This window comes from Tupaia chinensis, unplaced genomic scaffold, assembly GCF_000334495.1.
Source record: "Tupaia chinensis unplaced genomic scaffold, TupChi_1.0 Scaffold146187_1, whole genome shotgun sequence".
Taxonomy (NCBI): domain Eukaryota; kingdom Metazoa; phylum Chordata; class Mammalia; order Scandentia; family Tupaiidae; genus Tupaia; species Tupaia belangeri.
Window position 1 is genome coordinate 815,539 of NW_006206042.1, and position 19,872 is coordinate 835,410.

General features: G+C 41.3%; 1 protein-coding gene across 2 annotated transcripts in view; it reads left to right on the forward strand.

Annotated features, from left to right (window-relative positions):
• The first annotated feature begins 37 nt into the window (after positions 1-37).
• Positions 38-19,872, forward strand: part of COPA (coat protein complex I subunit alpha) — a 51,866-nt gene continuing 32,031 nt past the window's right edge. For both annotated transcript variants that reach the window (XM_027768421.1, XM_006168828.3), the window contains exons 1-7: positions 38-192; positions 4,830-4,943; positions 5,136-5,209; positions 10,472-10,552; positions 12,132-12,208; positions 13,848-13,957; positions 19,244-19,353. In XM_027768421.1, coding sequence (XP_027624222.1) covers positions 153-192; positions 4,830-4,943; positions 5,136-5,209; positions 10,472-10,552; positions 12,132-12,208; positions 13,848-13,957; positions 19,244-19,353 — 606 coding nt within the window. In that variant the 5' untranslated portion in view covers positions 38-152. The remainder of the gene's footprint in view (positions 193-4,829; positions 4,944-5,135; positions 5,210-10,471; positions 10,553-12,131; positions 12,209-13,847; positions 13,958-19,243; positions 19,354-19,872) is intronic.

Consider the following 19,872-nt stretch of genomic DNA (forward strand, 5'->3'; position numbering starts at 1 on the left):
GTCGTCTCTGTAGCCTGAATTCCGGAGACCGGAAGTTCGTGTCTGGCGGAGCTTCCGGAGGCTGGGGCGGAGGGTCGCTGACGTGGAGGCTTCCGAAGGGCAGCGGGGAGTGGTGGGGCTCCGATTAGGACCTCGGAGTCGGGTGCTTGAAGATGCTAACCAAGTTCGAGACCAAGAGCGCGCGAGTCAAAGGTAGTGGAGAAGAAAAGAGGGAATATGGAGGCTGAATGTCGGGGGCGGGCCCTTCACAGGGAGAGAATGGTCGTAGATGCCGGCCGAATTGGGCCCACTGGTCGAACCCGGAGGCAGACGGGAGGGAAGGACGTATGGCTTGGTTTGCTGTTCCACAGTCCTTTCTTTGGTGTGTCCTAGGGTTTCGATTTACCCAAAAAGCGGTCCCTGCATTGCAGGGGATCCCTAGGTCCGCTCCTATTTTTTCTACTCTTCCCTCTTCTCTCTTGGGGCTGTGCTCCCGACTTTTATTGTTCTCTTAAGACTTGTGACCTGTTATGATGACGTGTTATGTGGAGTGGCCCTGGGGTTTGAGTCTCGACAGAACCTCTGCCACCCGCACCCCAGTCAGTAGCGTTCTGTTTGATGAGCACTGACGACCTCACTTAAGGAGACCTTGACCACGCAGTCTCAACGTCCAGTGCCTCTGCTGGGCCACATTTCCTACCTGGAAATAGGACTTTGAGCTCTGCAGCCCAGTATAGTCAGGGATTAGTGAAGTTGTCAGATAAAATACAGGATGCTTAGTTAAATTTGAATTTCAACTAAACAAAGAATGAATTTTTTTAAGTATTGTTTGTTGTTTATCTCAAATTCAAATTTCACTGGGTATCTTAGCTAACTATGGTATATTAGCTAACTATGGCATCTTCAGAGCTTGAGTACAGGTGGATGAGGGTGCAGCTGACATATGGCCATTGCAACACTAGCCTTTCAGAGTGTTAGAATGGGAAAGGCAGAGAAGTAAGGTCTACTGAGACCTGGAGAAAAATCCTCCTGGAATATTAAGTAAAATGCTAGAAACTTGGTCATTGGAGTCAGATGGACTTGGTCTGAAACCCTGAAATATCCATTAATATGTTGTATAACCTAGGACAACTTATTTAATGTCTCTAAATCCCTTTCCTCATCTGTAACATGTGGTTAATTTATATTCTCTCATAGAGAGAATTAAAAAGAGAATGTATATGGAAAGTGTTTATTGCAGTGCCTGGCATAGTAGCTCAAGAACCAGAGGCCATTATTTCTTTCTCTCTCTCTCCTTTTTTTTTCTTTTTTGAGAGAGAGAATTTTTTTTTCTCCGTAGAGTGCGTATGTTTCTAGAGAGACAGAAAGCAAGAAACCACCCCCAGGAGGGATGACCACGCTGCAAACCCTTCTCCTTCATTTTCCTCTTGAGATTTTGGGCACACATACACATGAGCCTAGCATGAGTGCCAAGGCTCCAGGTTGGTTCTCGAACCGCGATTGGCCATGTAGGAGTTGAGAGAAGTAACCATTATACCACCTGCTGATCCCAAGAGGCCATTATTAATATTCTGAGCAGTTTCTAAGTTTGATAGGAATCTTGGTCATGAAAAATGGTACCATTAAGAGTATCTGGTGGTCGGGAACCAGCAGTTAGCGTAATGGCTATGTCGCTGGACTCCTACGTAGTCGACCGCAGTTCGCATCCCGGACCCAGTGGCTTAAAACTCATGCCGGGCGTGTGTGCGTGTGTGCCCAAGATTCCAAGAGGAGCATGGAGGAGAAGGGATTGTGGTGTGACCATCCCCCCTGGGGGGTGATTTCTCACTTTCTGTCTCTCTTTCTCTGTCTATCTGGTGAGCGCACACACCCTGTAGCGAAAAACTTCTCCAAAAAAAAAAAAAAAAGTATCTGGTGGTGGAACCAGCGGTTGGTATAATGGCTATGTCACCGGACTCTCATGTAGTCAACTGCCGTTCGGATCTTGGACCCAGTTGCTCAAACTCATGCTGGGCGCGTGTGCACCCAAAGATCCTGAGAGGAGAGAGGAGGAGAAGGGATTGTGGTGTGGCCATCCCCCTGGGGGGTGATTTCTCGCCTTGTGTCTTTATCTTTCTGGCGAGTGCATGCACCCTATAGAAAAAACCTCTTCAAAAAAAAAAAAAAGAGTATCTGGGGGACCAGCCAATGGTGTAATGGTTAAAGCAGTTGGACCCCACATGACCAACTGTGGTTCAAATCCTGGATCCTGCATATTGAAAAACACGCTGTGTGTGTGTGTGTCCAAAATTCCAAAAGGAGAAATAGAGGAGAAGGGATTGTGATATGAACATCCCTCATGGCAGATACTTTCTCACTATCTCTCTCTGTCTTGCTCTGGTGAGCACACATGCTTATAGCAAAAAAAAATATATGACATATAGGAAAAGGAGGAAGGTTGGGAATAAATTTTAAAAAAGGAAAAGAAAAATAATAACATGAACTTGGATGGTTGAAACAGATCTCCATAATACTTGCGTTTTCTCCTAGTTTATTGTTTTATTCATGATAGAGTGCATGTAACATGAGAGCAAGAGAGAGAGAGAAAGAGAGGAGAAATGGGGACCCTCTACAGGGTCTGGTCATGCTGTGATTCCCCTTCCTCCAGTCTTCTAACCTGTCAAATCTTGGGCACCTGCACGTGTGCCCGCCATTTCTGGCTGACTGGCTGGGGATTTTTTTTTTTTTTTAATAGAGGGTTTTTTTTTTTCTGTTGTTGTTGTTGTTGTTTTTTAATGTTATTCATTCATTTACTTTAATTTGACCAGAGAGAGAGAGAGTGGAAAAATGAGAAAGCTAGCCACCAGATCCAGGACCCTAACCGCGATAGGCCACGTGGGAATGTCCAGCACCTTAACCACCACACCACCTGCTGGTCCCACTGGCCAGAGATTTGAATGGAGGTCACTGTGTAGGGGCTCTGGCTTCTCTTGAACAGCACATTACCTCTGAGCCATGGAACTGGCCTTGTCTCCTAATTTCTTGTTAAATAAAGTTAGAATAGTTGAGAGTTAAAACCCATTAATGAGGGTTCCTATAAATCATAAAGGGAAAAAAATGGACAATCTAAAGGGAAAATGGATAATTTATAAGAAAAAAATGTAAATATTTGATAAATAGTGAAAATAACTCCATCTCACTAATAATGGAAGAAATGTAAAAATACAAGTTAACTGTTTTTGGTCCTAGATGAGTAAAACAAACAAGTAACAGATAACTACTAAACATTCTATGTTAGTAGATAATGTGTGCAAAATAGGTAAATTCTCAGCTCTTCTTTCTCTTCATAAACTTGGTGAGACTGTATATTGATACAGTCTGTATATTAATACAATGTTTTTACAAATAAATAGCATCTACCAAAATGTTAAATACCCATGCTGTATTGCTGAGCAATCCTTCTTTGAGGTCTTTAGCTTAAAGCAGTTATAATGGGGACCAGCAGTTAGCATAGCATAATGGCTATGTTGCTGGACTCCCATGTAGTCGACTGTGGTTCAAGTCTCGGACCCGGCGACTTAAACTCACGCTAGGCGTGTGTGCGTGTGTGCCCAAGATCCCAAGAGGAGAATGGAGGAGAAGGGATTGTGGCGTGACCATCTCCCCTGGGGGATGATTTCTCGCTTTCTATCTCTCTGTCCCTCTCTGTCTTTCTGGTGAGCGCACGTGCCCCATAGCAAAAACCTCTCAAAAAAAAAAAAAAAAACCCAGTTATAATGCAAATAGACTAGGTTATGTGTGGCAGTATCTTCAACAGGTCCCCATGACATCCAACAATTGGAGGAAATTTTTAAGTAACTATCAGAATAATTTAAAAATTTCATGTTTATACCTTCCAGTTGTTGAAAGGGATGAGGTTATGTTTACATGCATTAATATATAGTACCATCTATATAACATAGTTACGTGAGAAGACAAGTTTGCAGAATGTTACAATGTGATCCCAATTTTTAGAAAATAGTAAGACATATATTTACACAAAACTGCATTAAAAATAGGAAAGGATACACTCCAAACTGTTTATAGATTTTTTACCTCTGAGGACCAGATTACCCTCCCATCTTACACAGCCACCTTACAGAACTGAACAAAAATGTGTGAAACAAGGTTTTCAGACACTGAACAACAAAAAGGCAGTACAGGAAAATGATTTTTGAGAGAAAGGAGATAAACAAGGTGAATTACAGACATTCTCCAGACTGTAGTGAAGAAAGTTAGAAAAACCCTGTGGTCTTGGAGAACATATAGTTTAGAGTTCAGTGAAGCAAAGGTTGCTAGAATTTGTCAGAGAAGAGGGAACTGCACGGAGAACAGTGAAGATCTGCAAGAGGTTCCCTCAGGCCTTTGAGCACTGATGTACACACGCACATCAGAAAAGAAGTGTTGGGAAGGAGAAGGCAGAACAGTCCCTAGAGCTCACACAGGGCTGGGGCTAGTTTGTGTTCCCGCCAGTCAAAATGGAAAGACATTACAGGGTATCACATGGAGACCGCATGCAGACTTTACCTTGAGAGTGGTTCCAGACTGCACCTTGACTGACGGCTACCGTGTACTCACTGTAACACAACCTAAAAGCAAGCCTCAGCTGATTCCAAGTAACTTAACTGCTCCTAGGACAAAGTCCACCAGTATGTAAAAAACCCAGCACCTAACAACAAGATCACAATGTGTAGCATCTATTATAATAAAAATCATCAGACATGTCACATGCATGAGTGAACCTGAGATTAACCTAGCTCTTACAGGAATTGACAGGAGGTGACATCATGGTAGCTCATTGTATCATTTTCTCTTTTTGTTTTGTGTTTCAGGGCTCAGTTTTCACCCCAAAAGACCTTGGATCCTGACTAGTTTACACAATGGGGTCATCCAGTTATGGGACTATCGGATGTGTACCCTCATTGACAAATTTGATGAACATGATGGTAAGATAGTTTCTAGGAAGAAGTCGAAAGAGATAATGAGTATTTATTGTCTTCTGGGACAGTTTAAGCCTGATGTGACATGGATTCTTTTAGGATTAAAGAACGTGGAAGGATAGAACTGAAGAATTCTGAGCAGGTACCGTGTTAGAGATTAGAAAGTCTCTAACATGCTTTGCCTGCTTTCTCCCCCAGGTCCAGTGCGAGGCATTGACTTCCATAAGCAACAGCCACTGTTTGTCTCTGGAGGAGACGACTATAAGATTAAGGTACAGAGGGTCTGACTGGGAATTAGGGTCAGAAGGGTGTGGGAAGGCTTGGGGATTTTGGAAGAGACTAAAACTAGAGGCAAATCATTCATACAGAACTTGGGCTTTTGACAGCAGTATGCAAGGCATTTATCCAGCAAACATCGGATGCTTCCTGTATAACAGGCACTGTTTTCTTTTTTGGGAATTCAAAACCCAGTGAAAAATAGCTTTGTTCTCAAGGAGGTTTTATTCTAGTATGGGAGATAAAGACATGCCCAACTAATAGCTTGTGTAGTTTGGTGAGTGATACGATGGAGAGAGAGTCACAATATGTAAGAAAGCATTCCAGGTACAGAGATGAAAAGCAGGTCATAGCTAGATACCTTTGAGAAACTAGTTTTGTTTGGAGAAAAGGCAAGAGAAGGAGCAGAAAAGAAGAGAGAGTACACCATGGAGAGGCTGTCTTTAGTGCTCAGATATTTGCCTGTTATGGTACAGCTAATAAGCAGTCATTAAAGGGGAGTAAATATACATGTGATATCAGATTTTCTTTATTTCGATTTTAATATTTTTTTCATTATTATTTTCTTTATTTTATTCATCATTATTATTTTTAATTTGACCAGAGCAACACACACAGAGAGAGAGAAAGAGAGAGAGAGTGAGAAAGCAAGCAGCCAGGTCCGGGACTTGAACTGTGGTCAGCCATGTGGGAATCCAGCACCTTAACCACTACACCACCTGCTGACCCCTCAATTTTAATATTTAGACCAGTGAGAGAGAGAGAAAGTGAGATAGCAAGCTTCCATATCCGAGACTCAAACCACAGTTGGCTATGTGGAAGTCCAACTCATTAACACCATGCCACCTGCTGGCCCCTTATTGTAATGTTTCTAGTATAGGATTTGTTATTTTGTAGTAATGAACATTGAGTCTCAAGAATGGTTAACTCGGATTTCTTTTTCTTTCTTTTTTTTTTTTTTTCTTCAATTTGCTTTAGAATGTGTGTGTTTGACAGAGAGAGAGACAGTGAGAAAGCACCCTCCAGGGGGATGGCCGTGCCACAATTCCTTTTCTATTCTTCTCTCAAGATTTTGGGCACACACACACTTTTTTTTGGGGGGGGGGTGTTGCTATAGGGCGTGTGCACTTGCCAGACAGAGAGACACAGAGACAGAAAGCGAGAAATCACCCCCCAGCGGGGATGGCTATGCCACAGTCCCTTCTACTCCATGCTCCTCTCGGGATCTTGAGCATGCACGCACATGCGCCCGGTGTGAGTTTAAGCCACCGGGTCCAGGACCTAAACCGTGGTTGACTACATGGGAGTCCAGCGACATAGCCATTATGCTAACTGCTGGTCCCCGGCACACACACACTCATGCCCAGTATTGACTTCAGTTTGCTGGGTCCCAGACTCAAATCACACAGTAGGCCAATTGAAATCCAGCCACTTTAACTACCACACCCCCACCTCACCCAACTTGGGTTTCTTATAATCTGTTTTAGAAAAGAGACTGAGTGTCTTTCTTTCTTTAATTTTCTATATGGCATCTGTGCTTACCAGAGAGACACACACTCATGCCCAGTATTGACTTCAGTTTGCTGGGTCCCAGACTCAAATCACACAGTAGGCCAATTGAAATCCAGCCACTTTAACTACCACACCCCCACCTCACCCAACTTGGGTTTCTTATAATCTGTTTTAGAAAAGAGACTGAGTGTCTTTCTTTCTTTAATTTTCTATATGGCATCTGTGCTTACCAGAGAGAGACAGCAAGAGAGAGAAAGTGAGAGAGCACCTCCATGGGGCTGGCCACACCGCAATCCCTTCTCTTTTCTTCTCCTCTTGGTATTTTGGCCACAAACACACATGCCTGGTGTGTCTTTCAAGCCATCAGTTGGGTTCTCAAACCATGTAGTTAGCCATATGGAATCCAGCTACCTTAACTATCATGCCACTGGCTGGCCCAGACTATGTACCATTTAAGGGAAAAAAGTATTTTTTCCAAAGTGATTATTTTTTTTGGGAGAGGTTTTCACTATAGGGCGCATGTGCTTGCCAGACAGACAGTGAGAGACAGACAGCGAGAAATCACCCCCCAGGGGGAATGGTCACGCCACAATCTCTCCTCCATTCTCCTCTCGGGATCTTGGGCACGCATGCACACACCGGGCGTGAGTGTTAAGCCACCAGGTCCGGGATGCAAACCACGGTCAACTACGTGGGAGTCCAGCGACATAGCCATTATGCTAACTGCTGGTTCCCAAAGTGATTTAATATTTTTAAAAAGGAATGTCTTCCATATACGTGAACTGTCCAGATTAGGTAAATCTATAGAGACAGAAGTGTATTAGTGGTTGTCTAGAGTCAGGAGGAAATGAGGAATGACTGCCAATGGGTATAATCTTCTTTTAGGGGTAGTAAGAAGTGTTCCAAAATACAGGGTTATGTACCATTTAAGGGAAAAAAGTATTTTTTCCAAAGTGATTATTTTTTTTGGGAGAGGTTTTCACTATAGGGCGCATGTGCTTGCCAGACAGACAGTGAGAGACAGACAGCGAGAAATCACCCCCCAGGGGGAATGGTCACGCCACAATCTCTCCTCCATTCTCCTCTCGGGATCTTGGGCACGCATGCACACACGCCTGGCGTGAGTTTTAAGCCACCAGGTCCGGGATGCAAACCACGGTCAACTACGTGGGAGTCCAGCGACATAGCCATTATGCTAACTGCTGGTTCCCAAAGTGATTTAATATTTTTAAAAAGGAATGTCTTCCATATACGTGAACTGTCCAGATTAGGTAAATCTATAGAGACAGAAGTGTATTAGTGGTTGTCTAGAGTCAGGAGGAAATGAGGAATGACTGCCAATGGGTATAATCTTCTTTTAGGGTAGTAAGAAGTGTTCCAAAATACAGGGTTTTATTGTGGTGATGGTCGCACCACTGTGAGTATACTAAAAGCCATCGAATTCTATACTTTAAGTGAATAAATTGTACTGTATTTGAATTATTTCTCAATAAAACTGTTTCTAAAATAAAATCCTTTATTAATTAGCAGGTGGGTGTTAGTGTACGATGCCGTGGTTTTAATATGACTAATAAAGTTGAGAAGTTTCATAAAACGGGGGATTATCTAGAAAAGTCATGTCTATGGATCATTATAGTGCTTGCTGTGTCCAGATGAATATAGTGTTAATATAATCTTCATTCACAAAGTTAGGAAGCCCAGCAAATAGCCAAACTTTGGTCTAAAAACCTTATAGGTCTTTCTGAATTCATAGTTCTAGAGCTTGATAGAGAACATTAAAGGGACCAGCAGTTAGCATAATGGCTATGTTGCTGGACTCCCATGTAGTCGACTGCGGTTCATGTCCTGGACCCAGTGGCTTAAAACTCACACCGGGCACGTGTGTGTGCGTGCCCAAGATCCCGAGAGGAGAATGGAGGAGAAGGGATTGCGGCGTGGCCATCCCCCCTGGGGGGTGATTTCTCGCTGTCTCTCTGTCTCTGTCTGGCGAGTGCACGCGCCCTATAGCAAAAACCTCTCTAAAAAAAAAAAAAGACAGTTTGAAACTAGAAATATGAAAGTTTAAAACAGTGAACTGTATTGGGGAAGAGTTAGTTAAAGAATAGCTTTTATAGGACCAGCAGTTAGTGTAATGGTTATGTTGCTGGACTCCCATGTAGTCGACTGCGGTTCATGTCCTGGACCCAGTGGCTTAAAACTCACACCGGGCACGTGTGTGTGCGTGCCCAAGATCCCGAGAGGAGAATGGAGGAGAAGGGATTGCGGCGTGGCCATCCCCCCTGGGGGGTGATTTCTCGCTTTCTGTTTCTCTGTTTCTCTGTCTGGTGAGTGCACACGCCCTATGGCAAAAACCTCTCAAAAAAAAAATATAGCTTTTATGGTATGATTTAATTTTTGTGTGAAGCTCCACTGTGTACCTGTAATTTGCATATAGATGATCAAACAGATGGAGGTGAAGGCATTGGAACGCTTTCACTTTTCATGGTATTTACCTGTTCTCACTACAAACATACTCACTGAGAACCTACCCAGTATCAGCTACTCTATTATGTGCTAAGGTTTTAATGTTGAGTGTGGTGAACAAGGACCCTGCCTTTAAGGAGCTTACATCCTTGTTTGCAAAGATCTAACTTTTGGGCCATGTGAATTTGTTACAGGAAATGATAGACTTTTTGTAATTTGTATAGTGCTTTTTGTAGCAATGAGCTGCAATCAGTCTGCGTGAGCATGAATACAGAGGGAAATGTGTGGGTGTCATTTACCTCTCAGTTAGGAATCTAAGAAGATAATGTTATACGTTATATTATTGTTTCCTTGGAAGTCTTGATATCTGGCACACTTTTTTAAGGTAATAAGTGAAGGGTTAACACAAAGTGTACAGTAGAAAGAAGAGTTTCAAGTTAAATGTTTAGTGTGTCTTGTGTAAGTATTTTGACTCCTGTTATTAAACAAAGATGGTTTCTTGCCAAAGAAAGAAAAAACCTTCCCATAATTTTATCTTTAATTTTTCTTTAATCTTATCCCTCTATTGCTTATCTGACCTTAATTTTATTTTTAATTTTATTTTTTTTAGTTATTTTCTGTGGGGTGTGTGCACTTGCCAAGGAGAGACCCAGAGAGAGGGAAAGTGAGAAAGCACCCCTCTGTGGGGATGACTACACCAGAGTCCCTTCTCCATTATTCTCTCAGGATTTTGGTTATGCATGTGCTTGTGCTTGTTGTGTTTCCCAAGTTGCTGAATCCAAGACTTGAACCGGGACTTACTGGCCACGTGGGATCCAGTGCCTTAATCACCATGCCACCTGCTTGCCCAGTCGACATACATTTGTTTGTTTGTTTGTTTATTTATTTAGCTAGCTAGCTAGCTAGCTGTAGGGAATATACACTCACCAGAGAGAGACAGAGAAAGGAAGAGAAAAATCACTTCCCAGAGATGATAGACATGCTGCAGCTCCTTCTCCATTCTACTCTTGGGATTTTGGGCATGCACACACGTATGCCTGGTTACTGGGTTTAAGACTTGAACTATGGTCTACCATGTGGGAGTCCAGTGCCTTAACCACTACGCCACCTGCTGGCCCAGCCTTTATTTTTATCCTGGATCTTTTTTTCTCTAATGTTCAATAGACTCCCTACCAATGGTCCTACCTATTTAGAAATGCTAAAATGTGAATTTAAACCTCTGAGTTTTTCAAAAGCCCAAGACCATTGTTTCCTGTTTCTTAGCTGGATTTCTGTCTTTGCAGGTTTGGAACTACAAGCTTCGGCGCTGCCTTTTCACATTGCTTGGGCACTTAGATTATATCCGCACCACATTTTTTCACCACGTAAGTAGCCATGGTGGTGCTACTTTGGGAATGTTCTTCAGTTTCCAGATAGTAATCTGCTTGACCCTCACGAACCCACACGTTGTATGCCATTATGTCATTGGTATGACTCTTCTAGGACTTCTGTGGTGTTGACCTTTCTGCTTTGTTCCCTTCAGTAAAAGGTAGCACTCAGGGCTACACTGAATCTAATCTCACTGGACTCAGTGGGCTCTGTGAGGAAGTTGTCTTCTCAGGGAAAAGTGGGATTTTGACTTGGGTTTGCTGAGCTAGCAAACAAAATTTTACAGGCTAATCCCATGTAGGGTATTACTAGTAAGTAACAGGTATGTACTGAAGAAAGTCAAGCAAACATGCCATTTTGATAAGCCAATAAACCTTGAAGAATTAAGAATCATGTCCCTCTATCCTAGGATTTTAGGATCTGGTGGAGGCCGTTCCCTTAGCTAGGCCTACTACCTGTGTGCTGTCAGTTGTCATAGTAGGCTTAGCTGCTAAGTAACAGATCAGAGACTCCCACCCTCCTTATCTAAGCCCACCCTAACTGGATCTCCTTATAATCCTATGCTCTGAATTTACTTATACTATTTTTGATTATCAGTAAAATGAGTTTCTTTAATTAAGAAATAATATAATGAAGTAACCAAGAATTTACTTATCAAGTATACTTTATTTCCATTTTTAGCATTAAAAATTTTTAGGAGAAAATGACAATATTGCAGTGGAAACATTTGCAGTGGTTACAATGGTAACCACTCAGTGAAATAATCTATTAGGTAGGAACTATTTGTCATTATCATAAAGACTTCCAGAAAATTCCTGCTATCTACCTGGAAAGTTATGAAAAATCTCATTTTCTTTTTTTTTCTAATATGTTTGTGCCTTGTACTATGATTGCTAGGCTCTATTCTATTGTTTTCGGTTACTGAGACTTGGAAACTTCTTGAAACTGGAAGGTCACAGAGAGGTCAGTAGAGTTAAAGGAAGAAAAGCCTTTCATAGGATCTTAATTGACAGGTTTAACTATACATAAATATAAATGTACATGCACACATGCATATATATAAAAGTAAAAGTAAATGTATATTATAGTATTAGAGTGTTTTTTCTCAGATCTGTTATGCTTCTGTGTGGCTTCCATCATTTTTGTTTTTCTGCTGCAGAATATGGGTGCTCACCAGAGAGAGAGGGAGAGAAGAGGGAGGGAGGGAGAAAATGAGAAAGCAGTACTCCCAACCCCTCTAAGGGGGATGACCATTGCCATCATTCCTTCTCCATTTTACTTTGGGGATTTGGGGCATACACTCCTGGCTCCAGGACTGATACAGAGTCAGCCACGTGGGATCCAGCATCTTTACTGCCACACCACTGGCTGGCCCCTGGTTTATATTCTTAAATGTCATAGGTGCAAGTGTAAAATTGAGGAAGACGGGTAGAGTGGTAGAGAAGACAGCCCGCCTGGTATCAGAAGCAGCAGCTCCTTTGCTGATATAGCTGAGGTGTTAGGCAATGGAATTATCCCTTAAAGAGAAAAACTGCTCCAGGAGCCTGACACAAGTTTGTCTGGAATCTCTTTCAGGAGTATCCATGGATTCTGAGTGCCTCAGATGATCAGACCATCCGAGTGTGGAACTGGCAGTCTAGAACCTGTGTCTGGTAAAGCAGGGGGTGAAGGCTCAAAAAGAGCCTTAATGTTTCATAACCATCTCTCTTTTTTTTTTTTATAAGTTACATCTTTATTTTCCAGAAGCAAAAATAACAAGTGGCAACTTGCCTTTGTAAAAGACATTAAAGAATATCAGAGTAATAAGCTATCTATCTCATGGAGACAGGAGCCTCAGAAAGATTATTATACAAGTTTCAAAGAAAGTCCTATTAAATAAATCTCAGGATGATGCACTTTTAGCTGAATCAACAAAACAACCACAACATCAAAAAATTATACAGAACTCATAAAGTGGTATGTGAAGAAGGAAATGGAAAATCCACGTACTGAAAGTTCTCTATAGCAACCATGAGGCTCAAATCTGTTTCTTTTTAAAAATATTTATGGATAGAACTGTGTTTTTCTATATGTTTCATTAGTGATACTCAGTCTTGTAAGTCTGGTTCCATAATAATCTATAATGTAACTACTTCCATCTGAAGGTCCAACAATCTGCATTGAAATAAGAATGAAATCAATTAGGCTCCCAATTCCACAAAACCCTACTGTGCAAAACTTTAACAAACCCAAGGCAGGGTATCCAAGGTAAAACCGATCTGCTCCCAGCCATCCAAGAAAAAGAGACAATGCAACTGCCACTTTGTATGAATAGCCATTTACATTTCGGCAAGATATCATAACCATCTCTTTAGGACAGTTAGCTCTCTCCACATGGGCCATGTCTGCTGATTAATTACTGATTGTATTTATAGATACTTTTAAGTGCAAAATGGTAAATATAGAGGTAGTATTATTAATAATGTATGAAATCTGGATGTTCTGATAATTTTCTATCAGAGAAAAGAGGTCCTATAACTAGATGTTTAGAATAAGAACTTTTAGTTGCTTTTCAATTTTTCAATCAGTAAAATCTGATTCAAGGTCTAGACTTCTGTCCTGCTTTGTGTTTAGGGCTAAATCCTTATATAGAACTTTACATGGAGAGGTGAGACAGCCATTTAAAATGATGTCATGTAAGAAGTTTATCCTTCTAAAATTTAGCAGATAATTTTTGGTATGGATTACTAATATTCCTTTTGTTCTGATATTTAATATGCCTTTAATCTGATAAGAGAGCTATGCAATCTCAGGTCTCCTGATACTAGTAATTTAGGTTGAGTATCCCTAATCTGAACATCAGAAATCCAAAATGCTACAAAATACAAAACTTTTTGAGTGCCAACATGATGCCAAAAGTAGAAAATTCCACACTTGACCAGAGTATGGGTATAAAGTACATATAAACCTGTATGAATTTTGTGTTTACGTTTGTTTATCCCTAAGATATCTCATTATGTATATGCAAATATTTCCCCGAATCAGAAAATCTGAAACACATCTGGTCCTTAGCATTTCTGATACGGGCTACTGAGCTTTATTTAAATACAAAAGCGTTAGATGCAAGAAGAGAGCTGCTATTAGAACAGCTGACCTTTCATGTCACTATCAGTTCAGAATTACCAGGATGACTTATCTTTTCCTTATTAAGTACAATTAATAAGGATCTACTGGATTTGGGGAAAGCATTTAGCTTCGGATTCTGTTGATTACCAGTGCTAATTTGGTATTGTATTTTGTTTTCCCTTGCAGCGTATTAACTGGGCACAACCATTACGTGATGTGTGCTCAGTTTCACCCCTCAGAAGACCTGGTGGTATCAGCAAGCCTGGACCAGACTGTTCGCGTTTGGGATATTTCTGGTGAGCTGCCCAAGTTCAGGGGACAACCTGGTCATGTCTGGCACAAAACTGCAATTGCTTAAAGCAGTGATAGTAGTTGGCTTGGAATAGGAAACTTTTAAGAATATTTTGTTCCCTTGTAAGAGCATCTTTGTTTTTGAGGGTATTGAATTTGCTTTGATGGTTTTTCTGTTAGAGATAGTCTCTAAGAAAAGTGGTTACTCTAGAAAATTCATTTAATTTGAATAAATCTTTTTACTTAAATTAGTTTATAATTAAAAATCTATATGTCATTGAGGGACTTGATTAAGAATCATACTTTTCATTCTAATAAAAAATTTGTCTTTCATAGAAAGTTTGACAATAGAATATTGCTCGGATCTTTTTGCTTTATTTAGAAACAGGAAAATCCTGTTAGCTTTTTTCTAATGTAAGGAGCATGATTGGAGGAGAGGGAATTGATGATTTTATGTCCAGAATATTGTTTATTTTCCAGAGGGTACCTATGCTCACCAGAAAGAGAGGGTAAGATGGAGAAAGTGTCCCCCAGTGAGATGTGATCACAGTACAGTCCCTTCTCCTTCCTTTCTCCATCATGTCAGGATTTGAGGCATACACACACAGGTGTTCTGGGGTGTTTTTCACATTTTCAGGTCCAGGACTTGAATCACAGCCAGCCATATGGAATCTAGCTCCCTTAACCACAAGGCTACAGGGCTGGCCTTGTCTAGAATACCTTTTAGTGGCAGACTTTTAGGGCTAGAAATTAGATTTGTGGATTTTGGAGAACTGGAATATTGACTTTTTACAGTTTATGAAGGGGACTTCAAAACTTTGTGGAAAAATGGAAATAAAGTGTAGGTTTTGTTTGGGGCAAAACAAATTTTAAATCTATGCATGGTTTTTTCATAATACACATTTTCTATGAACTTTTTGAAGACTCCTCATAGATCATGATTTTAAGGTGAGGATTTACATGTTTAGTGCTGTGTAGAGAAGTTATAAGAAGTTGCTACTGGAAAGTTTATGTGCAGGGGAAGGACCGTCCCTCTGAAATAGATGGAAGTGCTTTGTGAGACTTTAAATGTTATTTTCTGCTTAAATTTATTTAGCACTTGCTGAATTGTCTATATGTTGCCTTAGAAATTCTTGGAAGTTAAGTTCTCTAGTAGGTCAATGGCTAGACTATTGAACAGTGTTTTCATTCTATAATAGGAAGGCCTTCTCCTAGGTGTTTGCCTCGTTCTTTGGGATAAAAGGAATCACCCTTCTGCATTGTACAGCTGAGGTGATAAGTTTACACAGATCCCTTGTGGAACCGTGGCTATGTCAATGTAACACTTGGTGTTCTTACCAGCCAGTAAGGCAAAAATTTGGATTCCTGCATATAGCGTTTGGAATGTTGCAATAGCAGTTGTTGAACATTCGTGTAGCATAGAAACAAGAGGAGATGGGGGCAGTTAGATAATAGAGCTTCTAGATCATGCTGTCTCTGCAGTTTTCAAAGGTTTAGGATTAGAAGGGAGTGGCATAAACCAGATTGTATTGGGGTTGTACTCTCTTTTTCTGGGGCTTTGCCATTGCAGTTTTTTGCCAGACTGACTAGGCCTTTTGCAGTACACCCAGATGTGACCAGCCATGCCAACAGGAGGAGCAAGGCACAGGCATCGTGACTTGTGCCCTGTCCTCACTGCCAGTACCAGGAAGCTTAGCATCCACTCTCTCTGTAACCTAACTGTGTTTCCTCTATGCCCCCCCCACTGTGTGCACATTCAAAGCATCCTCTCTGTCTCTGATATAGGAGCCTAATGGGGTTGGACTTCAGCTCATGCTGTTCCAGCTGATCAGGGTAGTTATGTGGTATAGCCTTCCCTCTTCTGGATTCTGAGTAGACTAAGTGCTACAGAAAGTGCTTTGAGTAGCTGTTTTCTCAGTTTCTCCAAGAAAGGTGTATTGCTAATGCCATTCTATTAATAGATCACAGAGAAGTTAATCTGTTACATCCCAAAACTGTTGTTTTCAGGCATTGGGGCTAAATTCTCTTACAGAGCACTGGGTTGAGAAGGGCCATGCACAGTGTGTTCCCTGTGGTCTAACTAAAGCAGTTTGGGGCAGTCAGGTGGTTGGGTTCTTACTGATGATCATGAAATGCCTGAGGCAAGAAATACTTTACCGTTTTCAGTTAGAGAACATGATTGCATCAGAATTAAGGGCCCTATATCGGAGAAGAGAGGGAGAGGGTGTGACCCCTGTGGGGTTCTTGCTTGTGAATGTGTGAAGTGCATGATTACTATATAATAGCATTGCAATCGTTATACTGAGTATATGTGATTGAATTTTGTGCTAACTTGCTGTACTAATGTTAATGGTCTCTTTTCCGTTTCTAAGTGTTTTTATCTACTCACATCTCTCTCAACTTCCAGTAACTCTTTAACCACAGTGCAAGGAGATGCTTTGGTATTTAACCAGGTAGAAGGAGTTTTGGGTTAGGCTTTCGCATGTATTGTTCCTTTTCTAGAAATTAGTATAATCGTTTTTGCTTGGATTCAAATATATCTGAACACAGGAAAAGGAATTAGCCTATGTCTTAATATAATACCTCTTCCATGAGCATTGAAACCCACAGGGCTTAGCTTAACCAGAATCTTTTGTATTAGTCTGGTTTAAAAAAAAAATCTTTAAAAGAGAATATATGCACAGCCTAGGTATAGAAGATACTTTTATTAGCTTGAGCTTCCAAGTAAACTGACAGTTAAATCATTTTAATGTGCTTATCCTTTTGCATGTCAAGCCCATGTAATTCTGGCTCAATCTCTGAAACGACTACTAAAAAAGTATTAATTTGCTGCCAAATCCTGTCCTCATCCCTCTCTCTTTCCTGCTTCCCCTGGTCCCCATTGGGAGGCGTACATTAAACTGGTCCATTCTGAGAGTGTCCTCTTCCCCCTCTGGATTTGGGTAGCTGCTGTAGAAATTTTCCATCTGTCGTTCAGTCCTAGTGAGTGGCTTGTCGAAGGCTCAAATATTTCTTCTCTAAGTATCTTTTCACTGCCTGTCACTATTCATCTGTCTGGTTTTGCCCTTCCCCTTTTCCTGGATCATTACACGCAAGTGCAACAAAGGCGTCCATTCTGTCAGCAGCTTTCCTTTTAATGTGTTTGTTGAAGCTTATTGGAGGTGAAGTTCCTCACAGCTGTCTGTCTTTGTATCTTCCTTTGAATCTGTTTCTTACACCGACTCATTAGAAAAAGTTGACAGATCCTATTAAAGGGACAAGTGAAATAAGTGAAAGGAGGCATCCCTGTAATAATGTATTTATGAAGCTTTGGGAGAGTGCTTTTTTTTCTTTTCTTTTTTTTCTTTTAAGTTTCAGCTTTTTTTCTCTCTTCCTATTGGCTAAATGCTCATCTTGGGCAGGAAACAAGATAATTAAAACTGTTGTGGCCTTTTAAGTTCTTGCTTCTCCGATGCTGATGTGTAGGTGCCCCTCTAACAGAGAGATTATTTGTAAGTTTAAAACTGAGTGTAAATATAGTCATTAAACATGTCTTCATATTTTCCTATGGATGCCAAAATTTAGGCCTGGAACTACTGTATGTTTCAATGATAGGCTTTATTTTCTATTATAAATAATTGTCTTTTGTTTTTTATTCTACAGGTGGTAGGTAATTTCATCTGCCACTCCCCCTCCTTCAGTAATTCAAAATATCAGATTTTAGTCCCAATTCTGTTTTCTAACTTATAAACTGGTATAATAATACCCACTGGTTGGGACCAGCAGTTGGCGTAATGGCTATGTTGCCGGACTCCCACGTAGTGGACCACAGTTCGCATCCCGGACCTGGTGGCTTAAAACTCAGGCCGGGCGCGTGTGCGTGTGTGCCCAAGATCCCAGGAGGAGAATGGAGAAGGGATTGCGGCGTGGCCATCTCCCCTGGGGGTGATTTCTCGCTTTCTGTCTCTGTCTTTCTGGCAAGTGCGTGCTCCCTATAGCAAAAACCTCTCCAAAAATAAATAAATAAATAAATAAACGTAACTTGCTTATCTCAAAGGGTGGTTGTCAGGGGAACCAGCAGTTAACTGCTGGCGTAATGGCTATGTTGCTGGACTCCCACGTAGTCGACCACAGTTCGCATCCCGGACCTGGTGGCTTAAAACTCAGGCCGGGCGCGTGTGCGTGTGTGCCCAAGATCCCAGGAGGAGAATGGAGAAGGGATTGCGGTGTGACCATTCCCCCTGGGGGAGTGATTTCTCGCTTTCTGTCTCTGTGTCTCTCTCTGTCTGTCTGGCAAGCGCATGCGCCCTATAGCAAAAACCTCTCAAAAAAAAGAAAAAGGGGTGGTTGTCAGAATCACAGAATATTTGTTAGAGTGCTGTGAAAACCACAAGGTGCTTTTGAAATTTAAGGTTGAAGTATTGTTATCATACTTTTGGTTCTGACTAGAACAAGTAGCTCTAAAGATGGTATAGCTGAACCATAGCAGCTCCTCTACAACTAAGTCTCTCCTCATCCTGGTGTCTTTTCCTTTTGTTTTCAAATCATGGGCTAACTCCTCCAAATGGCACTGCCTCCAAAGGTTTGAATGGCAAAATATATTCAGATCTGTAATTTTATAATGTGTGTACTCAGGATATGCCATTTTAATGACCTTGTCTCATTTCCACAAATCAAGTAGAAGGTATGCATGCACTTTTTGCACAATTCATAGCTGTACAGCTCCTTCCTTCCACCAGATAGCTGTTGTGCAATTAGGAGGTCTTGTCTTCGTAACCAGTTTGGAAATTCTCCATGAATTGCCTGACGCTTCTAGTTTGAGAAACACTGAGCTGTGGCCTTGCCAAATGGCTTTTCTTTAAAAATGTTTTGAGATGATGGTGAAAAAGATTTTATGAAATTGAAAGTGGAAATTGAATGTTTACCACATTTTGAGAAAAATGAGAAATGGAAAGTGAGAGAGAATTCTCTGAAGTAGCTAGTTCTTGGGGTAGGATTTGTTGAAGGGGTTAGCCATGTCAGAAGTTTGGATTGGCCTCTTCCAGAAAGAAAATCCTAGTAGTGGGTCTGTTGAGAGAGCAGAAGGGATGATAGTGAATATAATATTACTACGTCATATTTTAGGATATTTTAGAACATTTTTAGAAATAGACGGAAGCTCTCGAGTCTCTTCTCCCTTGTCTCTCTGAACTTCATTTTCATTTTTTTCTCTTTGTCGTTTGTCTGATGGTACCTTCCCATGCTTCTGATGCTGTGCTCTTTTTGATAATTTTATGTTTGCATCTTTCATCCCACTCCTTACCCCTACAAAGGTCTAAGGAAAAAAAACCTGTCCCCTGGTGCGGTGGAGTCCGACGTGAGAGGAATAACTGGTGTTGATTTATTTGGAACCACGGACGCAGTGGTGAAGCACGTCCTGGAGGTACTGATCTCAACAGCCAAGGGCTGGCTGTAGACTGTTGTCATGTGGCAGTACTGTACCACCTACACCAATGCAGCAGAAGAGTTTTCATTTATGTGGGCTGTGTCTGCCAGCTTTTTCGTATATGAAAAGAAAAAAGAAAAAGAACCTTTTAAGACGAGATATATATCAGCATACGTTTCATTAGCTGTCAGAGCTGTATCATCACATGTCATGTAGCCTCTAGACAACTACGTAAGCTCATGAGAGAATGGGAATGGAGAGGCAAATTAAGTCTTAGTATTATGCAAACAGTGTTGACTACAGACATCCTAAAAGAGCCTTGGGGTTCCTTCAGGGGTTTCCAAACATTGCTTTTAAGAATTTCTACATTTGGGCCAGCAGGTTGGTGTGGTGGTGTCAGTGTTGGACTCCCACCATGGCTGACCACAGTTCGAGCCCTGGGCCCAGGGACTTGAAAATTATGCTAAGTATATGTGCGTGTGTGCCCAAAATCCCAAGAGGAGAATGGAGGAAAAG